This window comes from Puma concolor, chromosome B3 (assembly GCF_028749965.1).
Source record: "Puma concolor isolate L17-30 chromosome B3, mPumCon1.1.hap2, whole genome shotgun sequence".
Taxonomy (NCBI): domain Eukaryota; kingdom Metazoa; phylum Chordata; class Mammalia; order Carnivora; family Felidae; genus Puma; species Puma concolor.
This window is the reverse complement of record NC_141672.1, coordinates 32,346,213-32,372,395: the sequence shown is the minus strand read 5'-3', so window position 1 is coordinate 32,372,395 and position 26,183 is coordinate 32,346,213. Positions and strand designations below refer to the sequence as shown.

General features: G+C 39.3%; 1 protein-coding gene across 2 annotated transcripts; it reads right to left on the bottom strand.

Annotated features, from left to right (window-relative positions):
* Positions 1 to 1,516: 1,516 nt before the first annotated feature.
* Positions 1,517 to 25,439, bottom strand: MED6 (mediator complex subunit 6). 2 transcript variants are annotated; one of them, XM_086709400.1, is made up of 8 exons: positions 25,306 to 25,439; positions 19,740 to 19,899; positions 18,379 to 18,470; positions 16,104 to 16,186; positions 15,642 to 15,750; positions 13,144 to 13,259; positions 2,508 to 2,535; positions 1,517 to 1,927 (listed from the first exon to the last, which is right to left on the bottom strand). In XM_086709400.1, the coding sequence occupies exons 1-8, from the start codon at positions 25,325 to 25,327 to the stop codon at positions 1,797 to 1,799; spliced, it is 741 nt and encodes a 246-aa protein (XP_086565526.1). In that variant the 5' UTR covers positions 25,328 to 25,439; the 3' UTR covers positions 1,517 to 1,796. The 2 variants fall into 2 exon arrangements, with proteins under 2 accessions (XP_086565526.1, XP_086565527.1); XM_086709401.1 differs by lacking the exon at positions 25,306 to 25,439 and adding an exon at positions 21,220 to 21,250.
* Positions 25,440 to 26,183: the final 744 nt, after the last annotated feature.

Here is a 26,183-nt window from a genome sequence, read left to right as displayed (position 1 = left end):
GACAGTCTCTTCAGCAGGTGGTGCTGGGAAAACTGGACAGCGACATGCAGAAGAATGAACCTGGACCACTTTCGTAAAGCATACACAAAAATAAACTCAAAAAGGATGAAAGACCTAAACGTAAGACAGGAAACCATCAAAATCCTTGAGGAGAAAGCAGGCCTCTTTGATCTTGGCCACAGCAACTTCTTACTCAACACATCTCCAGAGGCAAGGGAATCAAAAGCAAAAATGAACTGTTGGGACCTCATCAAAATAAGAAGCTTCTGCACAGCGAAGGAAACAATCAGCAAAACTAAAAGGCAACTGACGAAATGGGAGAAGATATTTGCAAACAACATATCAGATAAAGTTAGAACCTTAAAGGGTTAGATAAAAGTTGAGAACTTTTCAAACTCAACACCCCCCAAAAAATAATCCAGTGAAGAAATGGGCGAAAGACACGAACAGACACTTTTCCAAAGAAGACATCCAGATGGCCAACCGACACATGAAAAAATGCTCAACATCACTCATCATCAGGGAAATACAAATCAAAAACCACAATGAGATACCACCTCACACCTGTCAGAATGGCTAACATTAACAACTCAGGCAACAACAGATGTTGGCGAGGATGCGGAGAAAGAGGATCTCTTTTGCACTGCTGGTGGGAATGCTAACTGGTACAGCCACTCTGGAAAACAGTATGGAGGTTCCTCAAAATATTAAAAATAGAACTACCCTATGACCCAGCAATTGCACTACTAGGTATTTACCCAAGGATACAGGTGTGCTGTTTTGAAGGGACACATGCACCCCAATGTTTATAGCAGCATTACCAACAACAGCCAAAGAATGGAAAGAGCCCAAATGTCCATCAATGGATGAATGGATAAAGATACACACACACACACACACACACACACACACACACACACACACACACACAAGGGAGTAGTACTTGGCAAAAAGAATGAAATCTTGCCATTTGCAACTATGTGGATGGAACTAGAGGATATTATGCCAAGTGAAATTAGTCAAGAGAAAGACAAATATCATATTCACTCATATGAGGACTTTAAGATACAAAACAGATGAACCTAAGGGAAGGGAAGCAAAAATAATACAATAACAGGGAGACTCTCAAATATAGAGAACAAACAGAGGGTTGTTGAAGGGGTTGTGGGGGGGATGGGCTAAATGGGTAAGGGGCTTAAGGAATCTACCACTGAAATCATTGTTGCACCATGTGCTAACTTGGATGTAAATTATAAAAAAATGAATAAATTACAGAAAAAATAAAAAATGAAAATAACTATGCACAAAGAAACTTCACTGTTATCGTATTTATAGGGGGAGGTTTTTACCTTTTCTTTATCTTTCAAATTGCAACTTATTGTTTTAATACTGAGAAATGCACAACTAATATAAGAAAATAAGCTTAGTTACTCCTTTCACATTAATCCTTCGTGTTTACAAAGTGCATGTGGAAATATTTCAGCGAGAGAAATAAGGGGAAAAAGTCATGATAAAGTGATTTATACAAATACTTTTATTTTGTTTTTAGATGTATATATAGCAGTATACATTTGAGTAAGGAAGCTGCTCAAGTCTAGTAGGGGAAAGGTTACAAAAGATACATAAAAAATATTTATCAAAAGCATGAGGATCCTTATATCCTTCTTAAAGAACAAGCACATTCTGTACAAATGGAAGGGTCGTGACAAAGAATTTTAAAGTTCAAGAGCCTGTCACGGTAATGAGGTATCAATAATGGACAAGAGGAGTCTTGCAAGCTTCTCTCTGACCAGTACTCACTGAAGCCTCATTCGTTTTTCCGGGGGGCCTTTAGTGCTCACTATCTGTTGGACGTTCTTCGTGGTCTCCTTTTCCTCAGATTTTACAGTTTCTGGTATAGGTTCTGCCTCTTTCTTTGTCTGATCCACTAGACATCAAAAGCAGACATTTTTTGGAGGGAGAGGAAGGTGGAGGGATGAGATCAATTTAGACAAAGGTCATGTGAATGGTTCAGGCTCAAGTTCAGTTAGAACTGCTGCTTATCTCAAATGCTAAATTTAGCAGTTTCATCAGGCAGACGTAGAACCCATTTACAAACCTAAAAACCTGATAACCCAAGCAAATCTGTGATAGTAGACAAAAACACAGGACATTATGCATAAACAAGATATATAGTCTATCCCAGGCTGAACACATAGTTCAGTATCTATTTTCAATGATGAAACAGAACAGCTTTTTTTCACACTGAGATATGAACTAAAAACAACTTCAAATCACCTCATCTTCTCCACACATCCTCAATACTTACTCTTTCCACTCCAATTAATCTTTCAAATACTAATATGACTACCACAAATCACCATCTTTTGGCAATTCAGCAGATCTCAAAAATTAGAAGTAATGAATTACCATGAGAGAGTCTAGAAGGACAAAAGGACCACAGCTCATCTTACAAGCTATAGTTGTTGAGTTTTATTTCAAGTTTAATAAGAACATCAGGAACATACCTGGGACAGGCTTTTCTCCAGACTTTTGCTATAATTTAAAAAGGGGGGGGAGGGGAGAAAACAGGGCAGGTTAGCAAAATTTTCTTCTTCTTGACGTCGTAATTCTTATTAAAATTATACCTTCATTCAAATTATATTAAAATTGACTCCATAAAGAGAAACTACTATTCATGTACCATAAAAAGTAAATTTTTCACTTTCTACTTATTCTCATGTTCCAGAAAAGACAGAACTAGAACAAAAGAGTCAAACATAAATAAGTTTCCCTTGAACAGCCCTCTACCTCTGTACCCAGGCTATAATGCTTTCAAAAAGTAGCTAAGTAGAGAGGCCCCTGGGTGGCTCAGTCGGTTAAGCGTCTGACGCCTGGTTTTGGCCCAGGTCATGATCTCACAGTTCATGAGTTCAAGCCTCACATCGGGCTCCATGCCGACAGTGCGAAGCCTGCTTGGGACTTCCTCTCTCCCTCTCAAAAATAAGTAAATAAACTTTAAAAAAAAATTAAGAAAAAAAGTAGCTAAGTAGAATCCAATGGGAGAGAATAATGGAGGCTTTCAAGACTCCAGAGGCTTATTCGTTTAGGGGACATGAACTCAAAGAAAGCAAATGAAATACGGATCAACCCTCCAACTTTTAAAGTTGGCAGGTACGGGAAGCAAAGAGGAAAAAGGTATTTTCCTATGAACGTAAAGGCTTCTGATGAGAGTACTATTAAAAACCAAACAATAGGAAAAAAAGGATGGGGGCATCATGAGTCAGGAACAAAGTAAGATCCTCCATTGTGCACAGCAGTTCTTTTATCTGATTATGCTGTCGTCTCCCTTTTCCTATTTCCCAGGTTAAATGCTTTAAAACTTTTCTCCTCCTTCCTCCTCAAGGCTCACAACCTACCCTTCACCTGAAGCCAATGGCTCTGTAGTCTATGTTTTTAACCTTTTTTTTAACGTTTATTTATTTTTGAGAAGAGAGAGACAGAGCATGAGCGGGGGAGGAGAGAAAAAGAGGGAGACACAGAATGTGAAACAGGCTCCAGGCTCTGAGCTGTCAGCACAGAGCCCGACATGGGGCTCAAATTCATGGACCGCAAGATCATGACTTGAGCCGAAGTCGGACACTTAACCGACTAAGCCACCCAGGTGCCCCTGTAGTCTACGTTTTAAAAAACAGATGTCAACAACCCAAGTTCCCTCCCAACTAACTACCTTCAAACTTATACCCTTACCTATACACACACGTTGCTTTATAGACTTCTCTGTCATCTCCAAAGAAAATGTTCTCTTCGTTTTTAAAGTTAACGTCTCCAGGCATTTTCTGAATTTCTATGCCCTCCCTAAGCTTTCTTATCTATTCCTAGGACTAAAGATGACCAAATTTCCTGATATCATATGTTCCAGATTCATGCTGCCAACTGCCTACTAGCCCATCCCAACTGCAAGTTCTGGGAACATTACACTTAATAAGACCAAAACGGAGCTCCATACTATTATCCATTGTGCAGAAAAGATTAACATAGAAGGCTTGAGGCTTCTATGTTTGAAAGGCAAGGGTGGCCTTTGTTGATGACTAGGAATTTGAATTTTGGAAAGTTCTCACCATTCTGATAGTGGTGGCTCATTGTGCCTAGACTGTACAATGTTGTTCATGCTGAACATTTGCTTTTCTTCCAGGCATGTGAATTTTGGTATGAGCTAGAGAGCACCTATAGGATGATCCCCCACACCCACCCCACCCAAAAAACACTGGAACCAAGTCTCTAATGGACCTCTTGGGGCAGAAATACCACACACGTTGCCTCATTTTCATTGTTGAAAGAACACATTTTGTGTAACTCCTAATGAGGAGAGGATATAAGGAAGCCAGCACATAGGCTCCTCTAGACGCTACTTGTCTTTTTCACCTGGCTGTATATCCTTACTATGTCACTGTAATAAATCTTATGAGTCCTTCAAGCAAACCTCCAAACATGAGGGCGTTATGGGAACCCTCAACACACCCACATTATCACATATCTTATGAACACATTAGGAATTAAACATGTCTAAAGTAATCTGAGGGAACAAATAGTTTTTCTTACTTTAAAACAAGAGAGGAAATATATGGCACAACATTGAGGAAATGAGAAATTGAGAGGGGTTTTCTTATACTCCTAGCATTGAACCATTTGAACTATACTGGACACTGGACTAGATCTGGACACTGGAATAACATCCAATGCACTCTCTCTCAGCTTTCCTAGTGAATACTGTCAAACAAACTAGTAGGATGTGGTTTCAGATAGGAAAATAGAATGGGGGCACCTTTCTGACAAAATCTGATCAAGTAACCTTGTGATAAATCTAGTTGAAGTAATATACTATGGTGTTCTAGCATCTTCTGAAAACAGCATTGAAAAGACATTCATCATAAAAGGCCCTGAACTCCCATCACATCAGTATCAGTGTAACTCTCAGTAGTAACACAATTAAAATATGGAAAAAGGAGTTCCAGCAAAGTAGGCAGGACTTTTCTAATATTCTCCTGAGCACTTTCATAGGGGCAACCCAGCAGCTCAACTGTCAAATAATGGATAAGTAGGAGTAAGTTCTGAACTACAAATAGTTCTGGGAGACACAATGGGTAAATAGGGAGCTCGTAGGAAATTTCAAGTAAACCAAGTATCTATTTTCTTCTCTCGATGTAAGGAGAAATGTTTTGGGTAGAAGGAGCAAAGGGAGGAACAATTCTAGAAAAAGCCATCTTTCTCCTAGTTCTGTTACAAAGAGTTGGACATACTCTCTCTTCGGGAGTTGGCTTTGGCCCTTGGATGGTTAAATGAAAGGTGGGGTTCTAAAAAAATTTTTTTAATATTTATTTTTGAGAGAGAGAGAGAGAGAGAGAGAGAGCGCAAATGGGAGAGGAGCAGAGAGAAAGGGAGACACAGAATCTGAACCAGGCTCCAGGTTCTGAGCTGTCAGCACAGAACGCAATGTAGGGCTCGAACTCATGAACCACGAGAACATGACCTGAGCCAAAGTCGGACACTTAACCGACTGAACCACCCACACGCCCCAGGAAAGGTGGGGTTCTAGAAAATGATAACTGAAGTATGACTGTAGCTAAACCTTTAAAAGAAAAATGTAAAAAACTCACTGAAATGATATGAAGTCTACAACCTGCTTCAAAATAATTGGGAGGAAATAGAGAAAGAAGACATAAAACAAGCCTGGCTATGTTTGATAACTGTTAAAGCCAGATAACGGGTACATAAGGATTTTGTTTGTAATTATTCTCTTTACTTTTATATATTACCTTAAATTTCTATAACTTTCTATAAAGCAAAGGTTTTTTTTGTTTGTTTTAAGATTCAAAAGTCTTTGAGTTTTCTGCATTGTCCAGCCTAGCTCATCAGGATAGGACAGCACATGGGACTTAACAGGACACCCAGCTAGGAAAAAAAAAAAAAAGAGGTCATTCAGCTGGAATACCTCAGATCCCAAACACAGCAGTAAGCTACTGAATATTCTGGTGGTTGGTCAATGAAAATAGAATGCTTAACAACTAAAATTTAAACCCCTAATATTTAAACCACAAATCTGTTTCTTTTCCTATATTCTGAATTTTGGTTAACAATCAAAACCAAGTCTAAATCTAAGCCTGAAGCCTCAGAATTATCCTTAATGCCAACCTCTCCAAATCCAACCACCAAATTTGGGCAATCCTAAATTCAAATATCTCTTGAATCTATCTTCTCTCTACAGCCACAGAATTAGTTCAAGCTCTCCACAACCTAGCTTCTCTGATTCCAAACATCACCTTTTCCTAAGCATCCTCTACATTGTTAATGGTCACCTTCATAAAACTATACTGCATTACTTCCTTGCAACTTGTTTTGTAACATTTAATGGGTCCCGACTGCCACCATTCATAGTTCTCAGCTAGTCAGTGGTAAGCATCTAGAAGATGAGGTACAAAATATTTCTAGGGCACCTGGGTGGCTCAGTTGGTTAAGCACCTGACTCTTGTCATGATCTCATGGTCATGGGATCAAGTCCCAGGTGGGGCTCCGGGCTGAGCATGGAGCCTGCTTGGGATTCTCTCTCTCCCTCTCTCTCTGCCTCTCCCCTGCTCATGCAGTCTCTTTCTCAAAATAAATACATAAATACTTTTTTAAACCTTTTTTTTAAAAAAAAAGATATTTCTCAGGGCACCTGGGTGGCTCAGCCGATTGAGCATCCGACTTCAGCTTAGGTCATGATCTCATGGTTCAGGGGTTTGAGCCCCATGTCGGCTGTGTGCTGACAGCTCAGAGCCTGGAGCCTGCTTCAGATTCTGTGTCTCCCTCTCTCTCTGCCCCTCCCCTGCTCATGCTCTGTCTCTCTTTCAAAAATAAACAAACATTAAAAGGAAAAAAGATATGTCTAAACTTCAAGAGAGCATTATTTAAAAAAGAATATATAAAAATTGACACTGCTTTGGTTTGTAGTGATGACAGTTCAAATAATTCAAATAACTTAATGTTTAAAATAGCAAATAAATACTGGACTATAAAATGAACCATAAATTCCTTTGTCCAACATACAAAATCCTCAATCTAACGCTAACCATCTTTTACGTCTTGTATTCCATTACTCTTCCCCACCACAATCACATAGGGTAATATTTAATGTATACAATTTGATGAGTTTGGACATACACATACACCTGGGATACCACCACCACAATCAAGGTAAACACATCCATCGCTTCCCAAAAGATTCCTTATATTTCTTTGGTTTTGGGTTTTATTCGTGTGCTAAGAACACTCGACAAGACATCTACCTTCTTACCAAGTTTTTAAGTGTGCAACACCATATGGTTACCTATAGGCACTATGTGGTACAGCAGATCTCCAGAACTTATTCATCTTGTATAACCGTAACTTTATATTCATTTAACAACTCCCTATTTCCCCCCCTTCCTCTGTCCTATGGTAACCACCATATTTTCTGCATCTGTAAGTCTGACTACTTTATAGACACCTCATATAAGGGAATCATATAGTACTCATCCTTCTGCAACTGACTTATTTTACTTAGCATAGTGTCTAACAGGTCCACCCATGACGATGCAAATGGTACAATTTCCTTCTTTTTAAAGGCTGAATAATATTCCGCTATATGTATATACCACAGTTTCTTTATTCATTTATCTGTTGTTGGCCACGTGGGTTATTTCCCTACCTTGGCAACTGTGCACAATGCTGTGATAAACATGGGAATGCTTCCAGCTCAAACTATGCTACAAAGCTGTGGTTAATCAAAGCAGTGTGATATTGGCATAAAAAGACACATACATCAATGGAACATTAACAGAGAGTCCAGAGATAAACCCACAAATATATGGTCAATTAATTAACAACAAAGGACCAGGAATACACAATGGGGAAAGGACAGTCTCTTCAATAAACAGTGTTAGGAAAACTGGACAGCCACATGCAAAAGAATAAAAGTAGACCACTATCTTTTTTGTAAATTTTTTTTAACGTTTATTTATTTTTGAGACAGAGAGAGACAGAGCATGAACGGGGGAGGGTCAAAGAGAGAGGGAGACACAGAATCTTAAACAGGCTCCAGGCTCTGAGCTGTCAGCACAGAGCCTGACGCGGGGCTCAAAATCACGGACCACGAGATCATGACCTGAGCCGAAGTCAGATGCTTAACCGACTGAGCCACCCAGGCACCCCAAAAGTAGACCACTGTCTTATACCATACATAAAGATTAGCTCAAAATGGACTGAAATCATGAGACCTGAAACCATAAATATCTAGAAGAACACACAGGCCATAAGCTCCATGACATCTGTCTTGGAGATAACTTTTTGGTTTTGACACCAAAAGCAAACACATCAAAAGCAAAAATAAACAAATGGGACTCCATCAAACGAAAAAGCTGCACAGCAAAGGAAACCATCGACAAAATGAAAAGGCAACCTACAGAACAGGAGAAAATATTTGCAAATCACATATCTGGTAAGGGGTTATGATCCAAAATATATGAAGAACTCATACAACTCAAAAGCAAAACAACGAAACAAAAACACCAAACCACCCAATTAAAAAATGGGCAGAGGAACTGAATAAATATTTTTCCAAAGAAGCCATACAACTGGCTAACAAGTACATTAAAAGGTGCTCAACATTCTAATCATCAGAGAAATGCAAATCAAAACCACAATGAGATATCCCTTTACACCTATTAGAATGACTATCATCAAAAAGACAACAGATTACAAGTGCTGGTGAAGATGTGGAGAAGAGGGAACACTTGTACCCTGTTGGCAGGAATGTAAACTGGTACAAACAGTATGGAAGGAAAACAGTACAGAGGATCTCTTAAAAAATTAAAAATAGAAATACCAAATGATCCAGCAAGCCCACTTAGGAGGATATATCCAAAGAAAATGAAAACAGGATACTGAAGAGACATCTGCATTCCCATGTTCACTGCAGCATTACTCACAATAGCCAAGATATAGAAACAACCTATAATCAAAAGATGAATAAAGAAAATGTGGTGTGAAATTGAGTCTTTTCCAGCCACCAGAAAGCAGGAAATGCTGCCATTTGCAGAAAAAAAGATGAACCTTGAAGGCATTATGCTAAGGGAAATAAACCAGAAAGAGAATGTGAAATACTTTCACATATAAATGAAATCTAAAAAGGCCAAATTCGGGGGTGCCTGGGTGGCTCAGTCGGTTAAGCATCTGACATCAGCTCAGGCCATGAACTCCCGGTTCATGAATGTGAGCCCCACGTTGGGCTCTGTGCTGACGGCTCAGAGCCTGAAGCCTGCTTCAGATACTATCTCCCCATCTCTCTCTGTTTCTCCCCCACTTGCACTGTCTTTCTCTCGCTCTCTCTCAAAAATAAATAAAGATTAAAAAAATTTTTTTTAATAAATAAAAAAATAAGGTCAAATTCATACAGAGTAAAGGATGGTTATCAGTGGCTTGAGAGAGCATTGGCAGGAGAAGAGGAGTATGTCGGTCAATGGGTACAAATCTCCACTGATAAGTTCTAGGGATCCGATGTACAGCATAGTGGTTATAGTTAATACTGTATTATACATTTAAAAGTTGGTAAGAGTGAATCCTGAATGATGTCACCACAAAAAAAGAAAAGGTAGTTATGTGACATGATGGAAGTGTTAGCTAATGCTATGGTAAGTCACTTTGTAATACAGAAGTGTACCAAATCAACACACTGTATACCTTAAACTTACACAATGGTAAACACTAGTTATGTCTCAATAAAGCTGAAAACAAAAAGTTTATTACCATGTATTTTTTAATGTTATTATAAATGGGATTGTTTTCTTAATCCTCCTCAGATTGTTGTTAGTGTACAGAAATTCAACCAATTGAGTGTTCATTTTGCATCTTGCAACTTTACTGAATTCGTTGATTAGTTCTAACCGCTTTTTAGGGGAATCTTCAGAATTGTTATGTATAAGATCTGTCAGGGACCATGTATAAAGACAATTTTACTTCTTTTCCTACTTGAATGCCTTTTATTTCTTTTTCTTGCTTAATTTCCCTGGCTAGAACTTCCAGTACTGTGGAGAGTGGGTATCCTTGTCTTGTTTCTGATCTTCAAGGAAAAACTGTTTTTCACCACTGAGTATGTGGGCTGTGGGTTTATCACATATGGCCTTTATTACATTGAGGTATTCCTTTTATATCCATTTTCTTGAATTTTTTTTTTTATCATAAAAGGGTGCTGAATTTTGTCACATGCCTTTTCTGCATCTGTCGAGATGATCACGTGATTTTTAACCTTTGTTCTGATAATGCAGTATATCACAAGATTCATTTCAGTATGTTGAACCATCCTTACATCTCAGGGATAATAAATCCCACTTGATCATGGTGTAGGATTCTCTTAAGGTGCCGTTAAATTGAGTTTGCTAGTATTTCATTGAGGATTTTTGCATCTGTGTTCATCATGGATACTGAACTGTAGTTTTCTTTTCTTGTAGTGTCTTTGTCTGCCTTTGGTATCAGATTAATGCTGTCCTCATAAAATGAATTTGAAAATGTTCCCTTCCTCTTGCAAATTTTGAAAGAGTCTGAGGACTGGTGTTAACTCCCTTTAAATTCACCAGTGAAGTCATCTGGTCCCAGGCTTTTCTTTGTGGAAAGGTTTGTGAGAACTAATTTAATCTCCTTACTTACTTTTGGCTTGTTGAGATTTTATGTTTCTTCATGACTTAGTCTTGGGAGGTTGTACGTTTCGAGGAATTTCTTACAGGTTTTCCAATTTTTTCTTTTCTTTTCTTTTTTTTTTTTTTTTAGGTTTTCCAATTTGTTGGCATGTAATTGTTTATACAGTCTCTTACGATCCTTTTGTTTCTATCTCCTCTTTCACTTTTTTTTTTTTTTTAATGTTTATTTATTTTTGAGACAGAGAGAGACAGAGCATGAACGGGGGAGGGTCAGAGAGAGGGAGACACAGAATCTGAAACAGGCTCCAGGCTCCGAGCTGTCAGCACAGAGCCCGACGCGGGCCTTGAACTCACGAGCTGTGAGATCATGACCTGAGTCGAAGTCGGACACTTAACCGACTGAGCCACCCAGGCGCCCCTCTCCTCTTTCATTTCTAATTTTATTTGAGTCTCCTCTTATTACTCTAGTTAAAAGTCTGTCAGTTTTGTCTTTTCAAAACAACTCTTAGTTTCATTTTCCTTTTCAATTTCTTTGCATTTGCTAACTTGTATGTGAAAATTAAACAACATACTCCTGAACAACTTAGGGGTCACAGAAGAAATCAAAAAGGAATTCAAATCTGGAAAGAAATAAAAATGAAAACACAACATACCAAAACTTATGGGATGCAGCAAAAGCAGTACTAACAGTAACATTTATAGTAATAAATGCCTACATTAAAAAGAAGAGGGGCGCCTGGGTGGCTCAGTCGGTTAAGCATCTGACTGACTCTTGATTTCAGCTCAGATCATGATCTCACGGTTCACAAGTTCAAGCCCCACATTGGGCTCTGTGCCGATAACACAGAGGCTGCTTGGGATTCTCTCTCCCTCTCTCTCTCTGCCCGTCTTGCTCCCCTGCTCTTGCACACTCTGTCTCAAAATAAAAATAAACTTAAAAAAATTTTTTTAAAGAAAAATTTTAAAGATTTTAAAATTTTTAAAAAAAGGAAAGAAGGTTCTCAAATAAGCAATCTTAAGTTTACAGCTCAAGGAACTAGAAAAAGAAGAACTAACTAAGGATTTCTGGTTTCTGAGAAATCTGTCCATGAATTAATATAGCCATTAATGTGTCCATTAATACTCTTTCATGTTTCTGGTTTTGTGTGTTCTATCCCCATTTTCTAGATCAGCATTATCCAAAAGAAATATGTGAACCACAAATGTAAGTTGGTAGTTACATTTTCAAACAGAAACCGATAAATTTTATTTTTTAACCAAATATATCTAAAATAGCATTTTTTCAACATATAATCAATATTTTAAAATTATTAAGATATTTTACTTTTTCTCCCTAAGTCTTTGAGCCCAGTATGTATTTTACACTTCCATCACAGCGCACCTTAGACGATCCATGTTTCACATGCTTGGTAGTCACATGTGCCTAACGGCTGCTGTTCTGTGCATGTCTAGGTGTTCTTCCCCCACCCAGCCTCCCTCATAAATACTATGTACTCACTGAACAAATGGTCAACGACACCTCATCTACACTGTCATGGGTACTCAGAGTCCTACAGACACTACATTTGTTTATTTATTCGAAAGACACAATTTATCTCCAAATACAATTCACAAGATTTCCTGCACTGCTTTCCACTCTGTCTTCTGCTCCCTTCATCACATTACCATTCCAACAGCGCACTCCTCTCACACAAGGAGGGTCTGAGAAAGGGAAACAGGAGGCCTGTTTTAAAGTTATCTCAAAGTGTGAAAAATCTCATTTAATCTAAAACGCACCTGAAAATCTTAAGTCCCCCAACCTTGTGTACACACAGCCCTGGTAAACACCTGTATGAACTAAGACTAACCAGGAGAATAACATGTTCACATACCTACCTCACTTCAAAAGCTCACTTTGCTATTGCTGTCAAAACCACCCAAAATAACAATGGAATTCACATAACTAAATCACCATTATGATGTAACTCTATTTATTACTACTCCTGCTTCCTCCATTTATTATGCCAAACACTCTACCTTAAATGTTCTTTTTATTACAAAAGTTTTAACTAATCTATCATTTAAGGACTTAGATAGCTACCACATCAGGCTGAAAGGCAGCAGACAGAGTAAAAACAACATGTTTCAGATTCTAGTTTAGATACCATCTATGACACTTTCAGCAAACTTTGAACGAGAACATTGTGCATACGCAGTCCTTAGTTTGTGAGGATTCAAAGAGAAAATAAACTTAAAGGCACAGAACAGTGTTAATTACAATCCCTTCACCTACTTCTTCCACTAAGTCTTTGAAAACCTTTCCTTTGATTCAGATACGATTTTTCGCCAAGAGACCATTTTTTAATTAATGAGGAAAGTCAGTCTTTTTAGGTCACATCTGAAACAGTTCTCGATTAAAAATAAATATTCCAGGAAAAAGTGTCAAATCAACATTAACCACATGCATTCTCATTACCTGCACAAATTTGGGTGGAAATTTCTGCCTAAGGTCCAGGAGCAAAGCATCCACACGTTGTCTCTGAAAAATAGAGCTTGGTTCCTCTTTCCTTTTGGCTTTAGGTTTGACTTTATCTATTAAAATATGAAATCCAAATCAAAACACTGCTTAATTAGTTTGGTGTCTTATATTTTACATACCTTTGTCCACCATGAATATACTCAAATTATCATTATTTTTAATGACTGCTATTCCAAAGACCATCCCCCCAAATAAATTAAACACAACATATACAAACAAGTGTTCTAACTCTCCCTCTTAAATGAAGTTAACATTTTAACATTTAAAATGCTGACTCCGGGGCGCCTGGGTGGCGCAGTCGGTTAAGCGTCCGACTTCAGCCAGGTCACGATCTCGCGGTCCGTGAGTTCGAGCCCCGCATCAGGCTCTGGGCTGATGGCTCAGAGCCTGGAGCCTGTTTCCGATTCTGTGTCTCCCTCTCTCTCTGCCCCTCCCCTGTTCATGCTCTGTCTCTCTCTGTCCCAAAAATAAATAAATGTTGAAAAAAAAAAATTTTTTAAAAATAAATAAATAAAATGCTGACTCCTCCGGCACCTAGGTGGGTCAGTGGGTTAAGCATCTGACTCATTTTCGGCTCAGGTCGTGATATCATGGTTTGCGAATTTGAGCCCCACGTTGGGCTCTGTGCTAAGAGCACAGAGCCTGCTTGGGATTCTCTCTCTCCTTCTCTCTCTGCCCCTCCCCTGCTCTCTCTCTCAAAATAATTAAACAAACTTCAAAAAATCTTTTTTATTTATTTATTTATTTTTTTCAACGTTTATTTATTTTTGGGACAGAGAGAGAGCATGAACGGGGGAGGGGCAGAGAGAGAGGGAGACACAGAATCGGAAACAGGCTCCAGGCTCCGAGCCATCAGCCCGGAGCCTGACGCGGGGCTCGAACTCACGGACCGCGAGATCGTGACCTGGCTGAAGTCAGACGCTTAACCGACTGCGCCACCCAGGCGCCCCCAAACTTCAAAAAATCTTAAAAAAAAAAAAAAATAAATAAATGAAAAGCTTATTTTTTTAAAGATACTTCAGTTTTGGTATGTAAGCATACATAGATATTAAGAATTTTAAGGCTGGGGTGCCTGGGTGGCTCAGTCGGTTAAGTGCCTGACTTTGGCTCAGGTCATGATCTCACAGTTCGTGAGTTCAAGCCCCACATTGGGCTCTGTGCTGACAGCTCAGAGCCTGGAGCCTGCTTTGGATTCTGTGTCTCCCTCTCTCTGTCCCTACCCTGCTTACACTCTGTTTCTCTCTCTCAAAATTAACGTTAAAAAAAAAGAAAGAGAATTTTAAGGCTAAAGTTTTCCATAATTACCTAAATCACAATCCAGAGTATTAATTTGAAATTATCTTGTGTATATTTTAAGTATATTAAAATGGTCTTCCCACTATACCTACTAGCTACAAATGGAAATGCAACATTCACAAACTCAAGTTACCATACTCAATTATAAAGACTTAATTCACTGGGAAGGGCAGGGGACAGGACAAACCAAACAACAGCAGATCATGAAGAAAGAAAGAAAAGAACCTGCAAGAGAATTTCTGAAATCAAACGTGTGTGGAACTTCCTCAGAAGGTTAAGTGTATTGAGGCACTGTCTCTCAATGAAGAGTTCCAGGTAAGTTTTATTGCAAACATTCCATTATAACAGGGGCAAACAGCTCTGGGGAGAAACTCTCCTATGTCAAATGTTGCCACCTGCACCTACTATTAAGAATAAATACAACTGATGGAAACCAATTTGACAATAAATTTCACATATTGAAGAAAAAAAAAAAGAATAAATACAACTGTATCTGAAAGACCATTTGCTCCATTTATAGGCTGAATTCTATTTAAAAGCTACTTTTCCCTCAATAACTTATTTTGAGTTGCTACTTCTCAGAGAAGGAAATTTCGAGTATAGGTATATTGCCATAGACACATTTCCAGGAGTACTTTTATTGTAAAATACGGTGCAGAACAAGTAGCAGATCAGCAGCTATGGAAACTAGGGGACCTGGGTAGGTAGTAACATGCAAAGATCATTAAACAGACTGGCCATCTGGAAATAGGCCTATTAAAGCATCTCCCCTACTTTGAAGACTGGGGATATTTAGGTTCCAGATTTCAAGATGACTCAACAGTTAGGTAAGCAGGATACATCATCATGATTCATTCCAAACACTGATTATCCTCTATATGTTCCAAATATTTTAAAACCTTGAATCAATTTATAAAAGATTACCAGTTACCTACAGATTAAAATTTACATCTGTTCCTATGGGAAAGCTATTATTACCACATCCAGTTACAGGAATCATAGCTGGGACAATGCCATCATCCTATGAAGTCTTCCTATGTAAAACACACCTAGAAATCAATAGCCATTTTCCTAAAGAAAACAGCTTCATTCTCAAAACACCAAAAAGAGTTCTTAGGAGGTCCAGGTATTCTACCCACCTTGTTCTTCATGATCTTTGAAGTGCCACCAATAACCTTTGGAAGGATGATATCGACAGTAGGACATAGCTTCATCAAAAGCTGACTGAATGCCATGCACTGCAGTGAGCTTGTAAAAAGAAAACAAATTCTGAATTTCTCATTAGATCAACTAAAATCTCCAAAGTAAACACCCACAAAATATTACATATGCAAAGATAGTAATTTTCTGGGGTTTTTCCAGAACCTGAATCACTATAGAGCTGGGCTGTGATGTATACTTTTAACACGGACTTGGCCCATAGTAACCAATGTTCAAGATATTCTGATAGTCAACCCTTCATACCAACCTACACGAGAAAGAGAAGAAGCTTCTGTTGGATTCCTGGATACTTGATTAAAAGTTGATTGATTAAAAGTTTTGATTAAATATAGCTTGATTAAAAGTTTTGTTTAGTGTTTCAAGAATGTGAAGATACTTACCACCCTAGAGTTTATAACTGACCCCAAGTCTGGTGCCTGATAGATCACTCCAGCAATGATATAGTAATCAGCCAGTGGGATAACTAAAGCAGTGAAAATAAAAACATTCATGAATACAGCTATGCATACAAACTGCTAAATAGATTTTCATAAAAAGAACAACTAAAATTTGCTATTTTTCCGTATTAAAGCTTAAGGCATGGTTTGGCAATTCCCATTTTTGTAAATAAATTTATATTGGAAAACAGCCATACTCATTCATTTATATTATCTAAGGCTGCTCTGACACTGGTTGAGTAGCTGTTACAGACTCCACGAGGCCCTCAAAGCCTAAAATATTTACTCTCTGGACCGTAACAGAAAAGGTTTGCAAACTAGAGCAGTGCTTCTCAAACTTGAACGTGCCTCTGAATCACCTGAGCATCTTGTGAAAGTCAGATTCTTATTCAGTAGGGATAGTGCATTTTTAATAAGTTCTCAAGTGATCGAACGCTGCTATCACTCAACTACACTATGGAGAATAAGACCTTAGAGTGAGAGATTTAGGGCCCAGGGTGAAGATATCAGATGCACTAAACTTGCCACTGCAGGGACGCCTGGATGGCTTAGTTGGTTAAGTGTCTGACTTTGGTTCAGGTCATGATCTCACTGCTCGCGAGTTCGAGCCCCACGTCAGGCTCTGGGCCAACAGCTCAGAGCCTGGAGCCTGCTTCGGACTCTGTATCTCCCTCTCCCTCTGCCCCTCCCTCACTTGTGTTCTATCTCTCAAAAATAAATAAACAACAAAAAAATTTTTTTAAATAAACACTAAAAAAAAAAAAAATTTTTTTTTTTTTTAAACTTGCCACTGTGCCCCATTCCTGGGTCCTAAAGAAGAAAACAGCTGCTAGTGAAGATGGTACCACCTCTGTCGCTTCCATACCTTGAACCCTCTCATCATGGAATTCTTGTTCCTGGTCTTGCCTTTGTCTAAGGTTCTTTTTTCCTTGGGGAAGGGGCTCTAGATCATTGATTTTGAAATTACATTTGGATTCTTTTTTTAAATTTTTTTTTTTCAACGTTTATTTATTTTTGGGACAGAGAGAGACAGAGCATGAACGGGGGAGGGGCAGAGAGAGAGGAAGACACAGAATCGGAAACAGGCTCCAGGCTCTGAGCCATCAGCCCAGAACCTGACGCGGGGCTCGAACTCACGGACCGCGAGATCGTGACCTGGCTGAAGTCGGACGCTTAACCGACTGCGCCACCCAGGCGCCCCTACATTTGGATTCTTGATTCTGGAACCACAACTTCTTTAGCAAGTCATTCTTTGCTCAAGAACCAATACCAGGGTGCAGGTTTTTCCTAAATGTCTTGAAAAGGTTATCTAATGAGGAGATAAAGCTGGTCATGCCTGGAATAGGTGACTAGCTCTTTTATTCAAAGTCAAATCTGAATTCTACACCCTTCAGTATGATTTCTAGAGCAAGTTTATGTTTAGTAATAGAAGCCAGGTAAGAATTTTGGTTGAATAGGTCAACGAGGATTTTCAGTTGATCCTCTATGAATTTGTAACAGAATTAGACTCAGTGGACTGAGATGAGAAATTACTTAGGGCACCAGAGGTTCCCAACAACTATACTCACAGAAGAGGTGGCTGCAACATAGCAAGTTGCTTTGTTAGTGCTTACAGAGTTGTCCTTGGGCACGCTAGAAGACTCCTGATATCCAAGCATATGACTAGTGGAACTTGCCTTTTGAAACATTTCCTAAGTGGTGAATTTATGCCTGCTATACTACAGTGCCTAGACAATGTGTCTGTAACAACATGGTTACAATGGAAACATCATTTCCTTCTGAGAAGCTGGAATTTTGGCAGGCAGACAATGTCCACATGATTAGCCTTCAAAAGAAATTGAGTATCAAAAGGCCTTCCCTGAGCAGACATATTACACATGTGCGTGGGGGCTGCTGGAGGGAGGATGCACTTGGTGAGGCAGGGAAAGCAACGGAAGCTTACACGTGGATTCCCACAGATCCCACTTGATATGGCTTTTTCCCTTATTCATCTGTCTGTGGATCCTTACTGCATTGCCATAACAAATCTTGATTATAACTAACATACCTAGATGCTGAGTCTGCTGACTCCTCTTAGCAAGGCACTGAACATGCAAATGGTCTTGGGGATCCCCCAAACAGACCCCAATCCAAAAAGATAAGAACATGTGGCTCAGAAAGTTAAGTAAGCCATGGCATTTTAAGAAGAAAATTATGCCTGAAGTCTACACATTTTTACCTTGGGTAGGGGACTGCCGCTGTTGCTTCCGAATGATAAAAAGAATGGGCTCTTGAGCGTGTAGAAGGATGTATTCCACTCCAACCATTTGACTGAAAACAGAACACAGACACCCAGAGATCTATGAATGCCCAACAAACAACTGTGTAGAACGTTCAGATTATTATATAAAAATACAGCAACGTTATAAATTGGATTAAAACTGCCTATGTTTGATAATAAAAACTGGCTGTCCAATAAAACTGGCTATTTTCCCAGATAGGTGGGATATAAAGTAAGATTTGATTTTTAAACAAGGTTTCTCTATAAAAATTCATAATAAACTTAAATCTGAGCATATTCAGTCATAAAAGTACACTGAAGAGTGTACATTTCAAAAAGCTGCAACTAAAATAGCATGATGCTTCCTGAGATACATAAATATATGTAAAATCTAAAAATATATAGTACATGAAGACTATACATGTCTTGACCATATATTTCAACTCTATATTCTACTCAACTAGAAAACATCAAAAACCTTATCCTTCCAACACATTTTTTTAACCTGCCAGATTGCTTAAAAGCAACAAGTTGTTCTAATAGTTGTAAATATTTGCCTCATAACAAAAGTCATTTAAAATACCACAGAAATTTAATTTCATGAACCCTCTCTGATGTTTAATGATAGATTAAAAACTATATACACAGCTGTTTCAGAAACTTTTGTAATAATTCTTAATTATTTAGCATCCTAACTCTGAAGAAATACTTTGCAATTGTCAAGCACAAATTTTATTTGTCATACAAAGAAAAATCTACTATAAACCAGACTATAGTTTAAGACATTACATTCAATGTAAAAGAGACGGTAAGGGGCCCCTGGGTGGCTTAGTCGGTTAAGCGTCCGACTTCAGCTCAGGTCATGATTTCGCGGTTCATGGGCTCGAGCCCTGCGTCGGGCTCTGTGCTGACAGCTCAGGGCTTGGAGTCTGCTTTAGATTGTATCTCCCTCTCTCGCTCTGCCCCTCCCTCTGTCTCTCTCTCTTTCAAAAATATACATTAAAAAAAAAAAAGAGAGACAGTAAGTAGGGTCACCTGGTTGAGGATAACAGTTGCATTGCTAAAATCACTAATTAGATCTGCATCTAAACCTAATAGCTGTATTTTACTAGACAGTAATATATGAAATTATACAGAAAAGACTTCCTAGGTTACAAGTGATTACTGATCATTCTTTTGCATGTCAAATTTGTACAAACCCAAACAAAACTCCAGTTCTTCCCAAACTTCTACTCTGTACTCACTGTCCATAGCTTGAAAGAACCATTCATTTCAAAATCTCTAACTGGCAACAATGCTATCTTCTTACAGTAACTTACTTTAAGTGTTCTAATGTAAGCCTCTGCATTTTGACCACTTCATTATTACATGTCCTGTCGTAGAAAGGATTACTTCTTTCTGAAAAGTAATCCAGGACACTTCCACTGTTCAAAATGGGGATCCAGGAACTGTCAACCCAAGAGATTCCCAGCAGATTATCTATAGGAAACAAAATGATAAAGGATGAGAAAAAAGTAAAAAAGCCAATCCAACATTTATTATGCATCTAATGCAGGAAGCATTATGAATATAAGGATGACAAGGATCCTAACCTATACACTTTCACAGAAGAGGTAAGTGTGCAAGAAAGCAATAACAAGGTGACATGATAAGCGCTAAAATAAAGATATGAATAAATGTGTTATCAGAGCACAGTGGAGGGAGAATACTTTGTCTGAGGGAACAGTAATGATTTTTCACTGGGTGAGGAGGAGGTGGGTTTTAGCACTACATGTTAAAGAATAAACAGGGGCGCCTGGGTGGCTCAGTCGGATGGGCGTCCGACTTCGGCTCAGGTCACGGTCTCGCGGTCTGTGAGTTTGAGCCCCGCGTCGGGCTCTGGGCTGATGGCTCAGAGCCTGGAGCCTGCTTCCGATTCTGTGTCTCCCTCTCTCTCTGCCCTTCCCCCATTCATGCTCTGTCTCTCTCTGTCTCAAAAATAAATAAACGTTAAAAAAAATTAAAAAAAAAAAAAGAATAAACAGAGGTTCATCTAGGACAAAAAAAGGCGGGGGGGGGGGGGCGAGCAAAGTAATTTCAAGCAGAGAGAATGCACATACAAAGATAGACCAATATAGAGGTAAGTGGTTAGAGAATAATTTGATTATGTGAAATGATAGGATATAAAATGTAGAAAAGTCTCAAAAAATTGGAAATCCTGAGTTTTGTTCAAAAATTGTCAGACAACATGCATCCCAAAGAAAACACACCCACAGCCACCAGTTTGAGATCTCACCAATTAGGGACAGAGAAATAAGTTAGGAAGCTATTAATATAGAGGAGATAATGAATGTAAAAGTTATGAAGCTAATGAGAAGTAGAATGCCCTTAATTACATACAATTTCATATTTTGGAATAGAATTAACTCTTTAATTCTTCAAAATGCAAAAAGAAAAACAAGACATGGTAAACAGAACTAGATAGCTTTAACTACTGAGCTTTTATTGGCTATTGATTGCAATAATGTTCCATATCATTGATCATACTAAATCCCATTAAGAGTAAGTCTGAACATCAAAATGCCTATTTAATACTGGTTAAAAAAAGGAAGAACTGAAAACTTCAACCTCTCTAAACGGTAATTGCTTCTGGCACCTCTGAAAAAAAAAGACCTAATCCAAGGCAATAAGCGGTTCTGAAGGAAATGAGTAAAATGAGAAAAAGTAATTACATAAAGGTAAAATGTGCTGTGTGTGTTGCAAAACCAAGGAAAAAGCAAACAGATGAAGTACATCAATGACCAAATAATCAGTACTGACCATTAAGATGGTTCATCATAACTACATCATGCCATAACCAAATATCAGGCCAGGAAATAACTTTTTCAGCAAAAGATTTTTTTTAATGAAAAGCAACTAAGGATAATCATTATTCTCAGCTTTAAACACTACAATCCAGTTATTAAAGTAGTTTTCTTTAAAGCAACTTTCTTACACATTTCTTTCTTATTTCTTTAGGAATGATTATTAACAAAAGCATTTGTAGATGGACAATTATACGTTTCTCACATAATGGAACTATGTCTGTATGATGTCATAATAGGTTACTGACAATAAACTGTTAAATTATTACAGATCATTTCAGCATAGGTAGAAGAGTAATTTGCAGAAACAAATGTGTAATTAGAGATTCTACCTATCAACGATTATGGACAGTCAATAAATATGGGCATGAGATAATGAAGACTGGTGGAAGGCAATGGCGATGCATGGGAAAATAAGGACAAATAGACATTCTTAGGGGAGAAAACAGACAATTTCCTGAATCATCAATTATAAAGTCAGAGAACTTAGGAACCAATACTCATTTAGGAAAATAATGATAATGAATTTGGCTTGGATATATTAAGTTAAAATAAGGAATCAGAATTCAGAAGGAATCATAAATGCCATCTGCACCAAGTGACTGTTCAGTATATTTTCCCTATAATTTTCTTCACTAAGATGTATCCTGATCAGCAGTCCTATGTCATATTTTCCTCATTTGGTAAACTAAGCAAAGCTAAAAACCAGGCAAGTATGGCTTAGGAGACCAATACAAATGCAAAGAATATTGTTTACCGCTTCTGAACACTGACTTTGTACCGGGCACTATTTTAGCCACTTTACCACACAGAACTCAAAGAGGTTGGTACTATATAGATACTACATAGTATCCATACGCTAGGTTGTGTACATAAAATGCTTAGCACATTGTAATAACCCAATAAATGTTAATTAGGGTGATGTTGGTGGCAGTACCAACAATTTATTTTAAAATTATCATGAGTGGGGCGCCTGGGTGGTGCAGTCAGTTAAGCGGCCGACTTCAGCCAGGTCACGATCTCGCGGTCCGTGAGTTCGAGCCCCGCGTCGGGCTCTGGGCTGATGGCTCAGAGCCTGGAGCCTGTTTCCGATTCTGTGTCTCCCTCTCTCTCTGCTCCTCCCCCGTTCATGCTCTGTCTCTCTCTGTCCCAAAAATAAATAAACGTTGAAAAAAAAAATTTTAAATTATCATGAGCAAATTTATCTCTGGCTTAATCAAGGCTGTTCTAGTTTGTACCTTTCCTCCCCTCCCCCCAGTTTATGCCTTTTTGAAAAACAGAGACTCCTTTTATTTTCAAAAAGGTGTGAGGTTAGTATATCATTTAAACAGTCATGCTATGGGGCGCCTGGGTGGCGCAGTCGGTTGGGCGTCCGACTTCAGCCAGGTCACGATCTTGCCGTCCGCGAGTTCGAGCCCCGCGTCAGGCTCTGGGCTGATGGCTCAGAGCCTGGAGCCTGTTTCCGATTCTGTGTCTCCCTCTCTCTCTGCCCCTCCCCCGTTCATGCTCTGTCTCTCTCTGTCGCAAAAATAAATAAACGTTGAAAAAAAAAAATTTAAAAAATAAAAAAAATAAAAAAAAATAAACAGTCATGCTAGGTTGAACTCATTTCAAATGTCAGTATCTCTCCAAAGCCTTTGTCTACTTCGCAAGACAAAAATAATGGCTTCTTTCTCTATGTTCTCACAGAAATTTTTACACTTTTATTAATACTCATAACCCAGAAATACAAACGCGTTCCCATTATATTTGACTTTTTAGATGACTGAGGCCATGTCTTGCTCATCAAGAACTTGCATAGGGCCAGATTTAAAATAGTCAGCAAATGTTAATTAATTTATGATTGAGGGCCAAGGACAAGTGACTCTACTCATCACAGGTTCACATACACTCCAGAATCCAAGAACGTTCACTTACAAAACGGTTAACTGAGATTAAGAGGGTGATATGTGGCTGAGAAAATATTACCTGTCCCACTCGAGGACTACCTGTGATCACACCGCCATGAAGAGAATACACTACTAAGTCAAACAAACTCCAACCACCTCCTACTACCTCCACTGTTACCACCCTAGTCCCAGCTACCTTGACATTTCCTTGTATTACAGGAATGAATTCCCAACTGGTCTTCCTAATTCTACCCTCGCCTTTCTACGCTGTTCTCAACAGTCAAAGTGATCCTTTAAAAAAAGAAAGTCAGATTATGATCATCCCCTTTGGTGAAAACCTCCCAGTGGCGGTCTGTTTTACTCACTGGAAAAGCCAAAGACTTGACTATGGCCTACGATCCCTACCTATATGGTCAAGCCACCAATTACCTTTCTGACCTCATCTCCTTCTCACCTCCTCTCTCTCTGCTTCAGGCATACTGACCTTACTGTTCCTTTAACACACCAGACATTCTCCCACCTTAAAGCCTTTGTAATGACCTTAACAAACCTAAGAAAAAGTAAAACATTGTGAAAGGTAAGTATTTGAAAACACTGAGGGACTAAATGTTTCTCTTTTTTATTCAACAGCAAGAGAACATGTTGACATAGCCTAACTACAGCTCTCTATTAGCAAGTGATAAAATTAGGCACTTGAAACTCTCACAATGAAAAAAAAAAAAAAAACCGTAAAAACACGGTACAGAAATGCTGAAGATCACTGGACATTCTGAGTAACTATAAATGAGAATACATTTCTATTAAGTGTGCTAGACCCCCATTTGGCTAACATAGAAAAAGGAATCTCAAAACACTTCCCTTTAAAAATCAGGTATATGCAAACAAAAATAACCCTAGGTGAAAACGATTAGGAACATATTACAGTTAGACATCTTTTTTTTTTTTAACGTTTATTTATTTTTGAGACAGAGAGAGACAGAGCATGAACAGGGGAGGGTCAGAGAGAGAGGGAGACACAGAATCGGAAATAGGCTCCAGGCTCTGAGCTGTCAGCACAGAGCCTGACGCGGGGCTCGAACTCATGGACCCTGAGATCATGACCTGAGCCGAAGTCACATGCTTAACCGACTGAGCCACCCAGGCGCCCCTACAGTTAGACATCTTTTGAGGAAAGCCCTTTTTCTTTAATTGGCTAGGGGTAAGAGGGCTTGCATCTAGGTACAAAAATCCACTTCCTTAAAGGAAAAGTACACAAAGTTTCAAACGGAAGTAAACATAGATTGAGAGTTTCTTACAGGTGTAAGAAGTTTTGTGGAAGCCACCACCACAACAGTAAAAAATAAAGATATTCACGGACACTCTCTCACTCTCAAATTTTTCTCGCTCTCATGAAGAGTAACTTCCATGATACCTCCTCCCAAGGGGGAAGCTGGTCTGTTTGGAACGAAATTCTCACGCTTCAAGCTATATTTTCACTCTTTGAAATTCCAGAGCACAATTCCTAGGCTTCTCTTTTTCTTTTCTTTTCTTTCTTTTTTTTTTTTTTTTACAAATTCAGTGAAAAAGATGTGTGTACGTGTGCTGGGGAGAATGTATAGCCTAATTTACACGGAGATCAAATAGCAATTAAGGGATGTTGCCTCCCTGTATATATTCACTGATTCAACAAATACCTGAGCACCTTTACAGTTCAGTTGTGAAAAAGGACCGATCCTTGCGGTCAGTAATTGTGGTGTGTTCTACGGCAGGTATTAAAGACTCAAAAAGAAAATCTTCGGGATTCATGCCCGGGGACGCGTGGGGCGCAGTGTCAGGAATAAGGCAGCTCCCACGCCCAGTCCCAAGAGATGAACCAACTCACGTCATCCCACCTCTCGGCCCAAAGGCCACCCCTTCACCTGGACAAAACAGCCCAAGTCTTGTTGGAGAGCGTGTCTGCAACAACACTGCAGGTCTGAGGGCAAAGCCTAGAGCTTCCAACCCCTTCGTTTTGAAGCTTCTAAGAGACCGCTGAGAAGCTGGGGAGAACGAATTTCGCCAGATCAGAGCCTTGGGAGTTACCACAAACGAACCTGAACCTTGCCCTCGCGAGCTACAAACCCCCAAACCAGCTCCCAGCCAATCAGGAAACAAAGGGTAACAGCGCCGGTTACCTCGGATATCCACGGCCGCCATAATCGCAAAAGCGCTCGCGGGTTCTCTTTCCGGCGTGCAGTAGAAACGTAACAGCTCCGACGACGGAAGCGGCGCGAGGCTGACTGCAGGGACTGCGAAGAACGCCAGGCGGAGACTGCGCGGCCTGGAGAGCGGCCTGGGGAGGGGAGGGGCAGGGAGGAGGGGGCGGGGCTGGGGAAGAGAGGGGAGGGGCCGGGCTGGCAGGTGAAGGAGCGGGAAAGAGGTGAGGGGCGGGGGCGGGGCGAGAAGGAGCAGAAGAGGCGGGGAGAAAGCACTACAGACGGAAAAAAGTGGGGAGGCTTTGAGGAAAATGAGACTGAGCCGAGTCCTGCCTCTCGCCAACCACTGAGAGATTCGAAAACTGGACCTTGATCTTTTGTGATCGTTAAAAAAAAAAAAAAAAAAAATTCTGACCCAGAGGTTGGGGGGTGGTGCATCTTCAATTTTAAAAGGTCCCTGGGGTGTATCCAGGGGCTGTTAGATTTAGGAGCGAGTACGCTGTTGTTTTTAATCCTGCAAGTGTGGGATGCTACAGAACTAAGCGGAAACAATTTGAGACTCATTAACTTTTAAGTGACTAACCTCATTAAAAGTCTAAACCCATTAAATAAATTCTTAGGTGCCTCAGACAAAAATTTCACAAGACTGGAAATGTTTCTGGAGTGAGATATTAACAACATTAAAAGAAAGGGAATACCTCTTGGTCCCTGACTAAGGGTTTAGTGTCTGCATTCCAGGTAATCTGGGGTAGGAAGCAAGCCCATAGAGAGGGAATCATTCTGTGATAGGGGAAGCCATAGAAAGCCTCAGAAAGATTCTCAAGCTCCAGTGTGGCCCCTTAAAAAGCAAGATGATG

Excerpts from the sequence above, each read along its gene's own strand:
- MED6 (XM_086709400.1), bottom strand. The coding sequence starts at position 25,327 with ATGGCGGCCGTGGATATCCGAG. Across the intron at positions 15,751-16,103 it reads CAGTTATAAACTCTAGGGTG|CTCACTGCAGTGCATGGCAT; the intron begins GTAAGTATCTTC and ends TCTTTTTACAAG. Across the intron at positions 13,260-15,641 it reads CAAAGATCATGAAGAACAAG|ATAAAGTCAAACCTAAAGCC; the intron begins GTGGGTAGAATA and ends ATATTTTAATAG.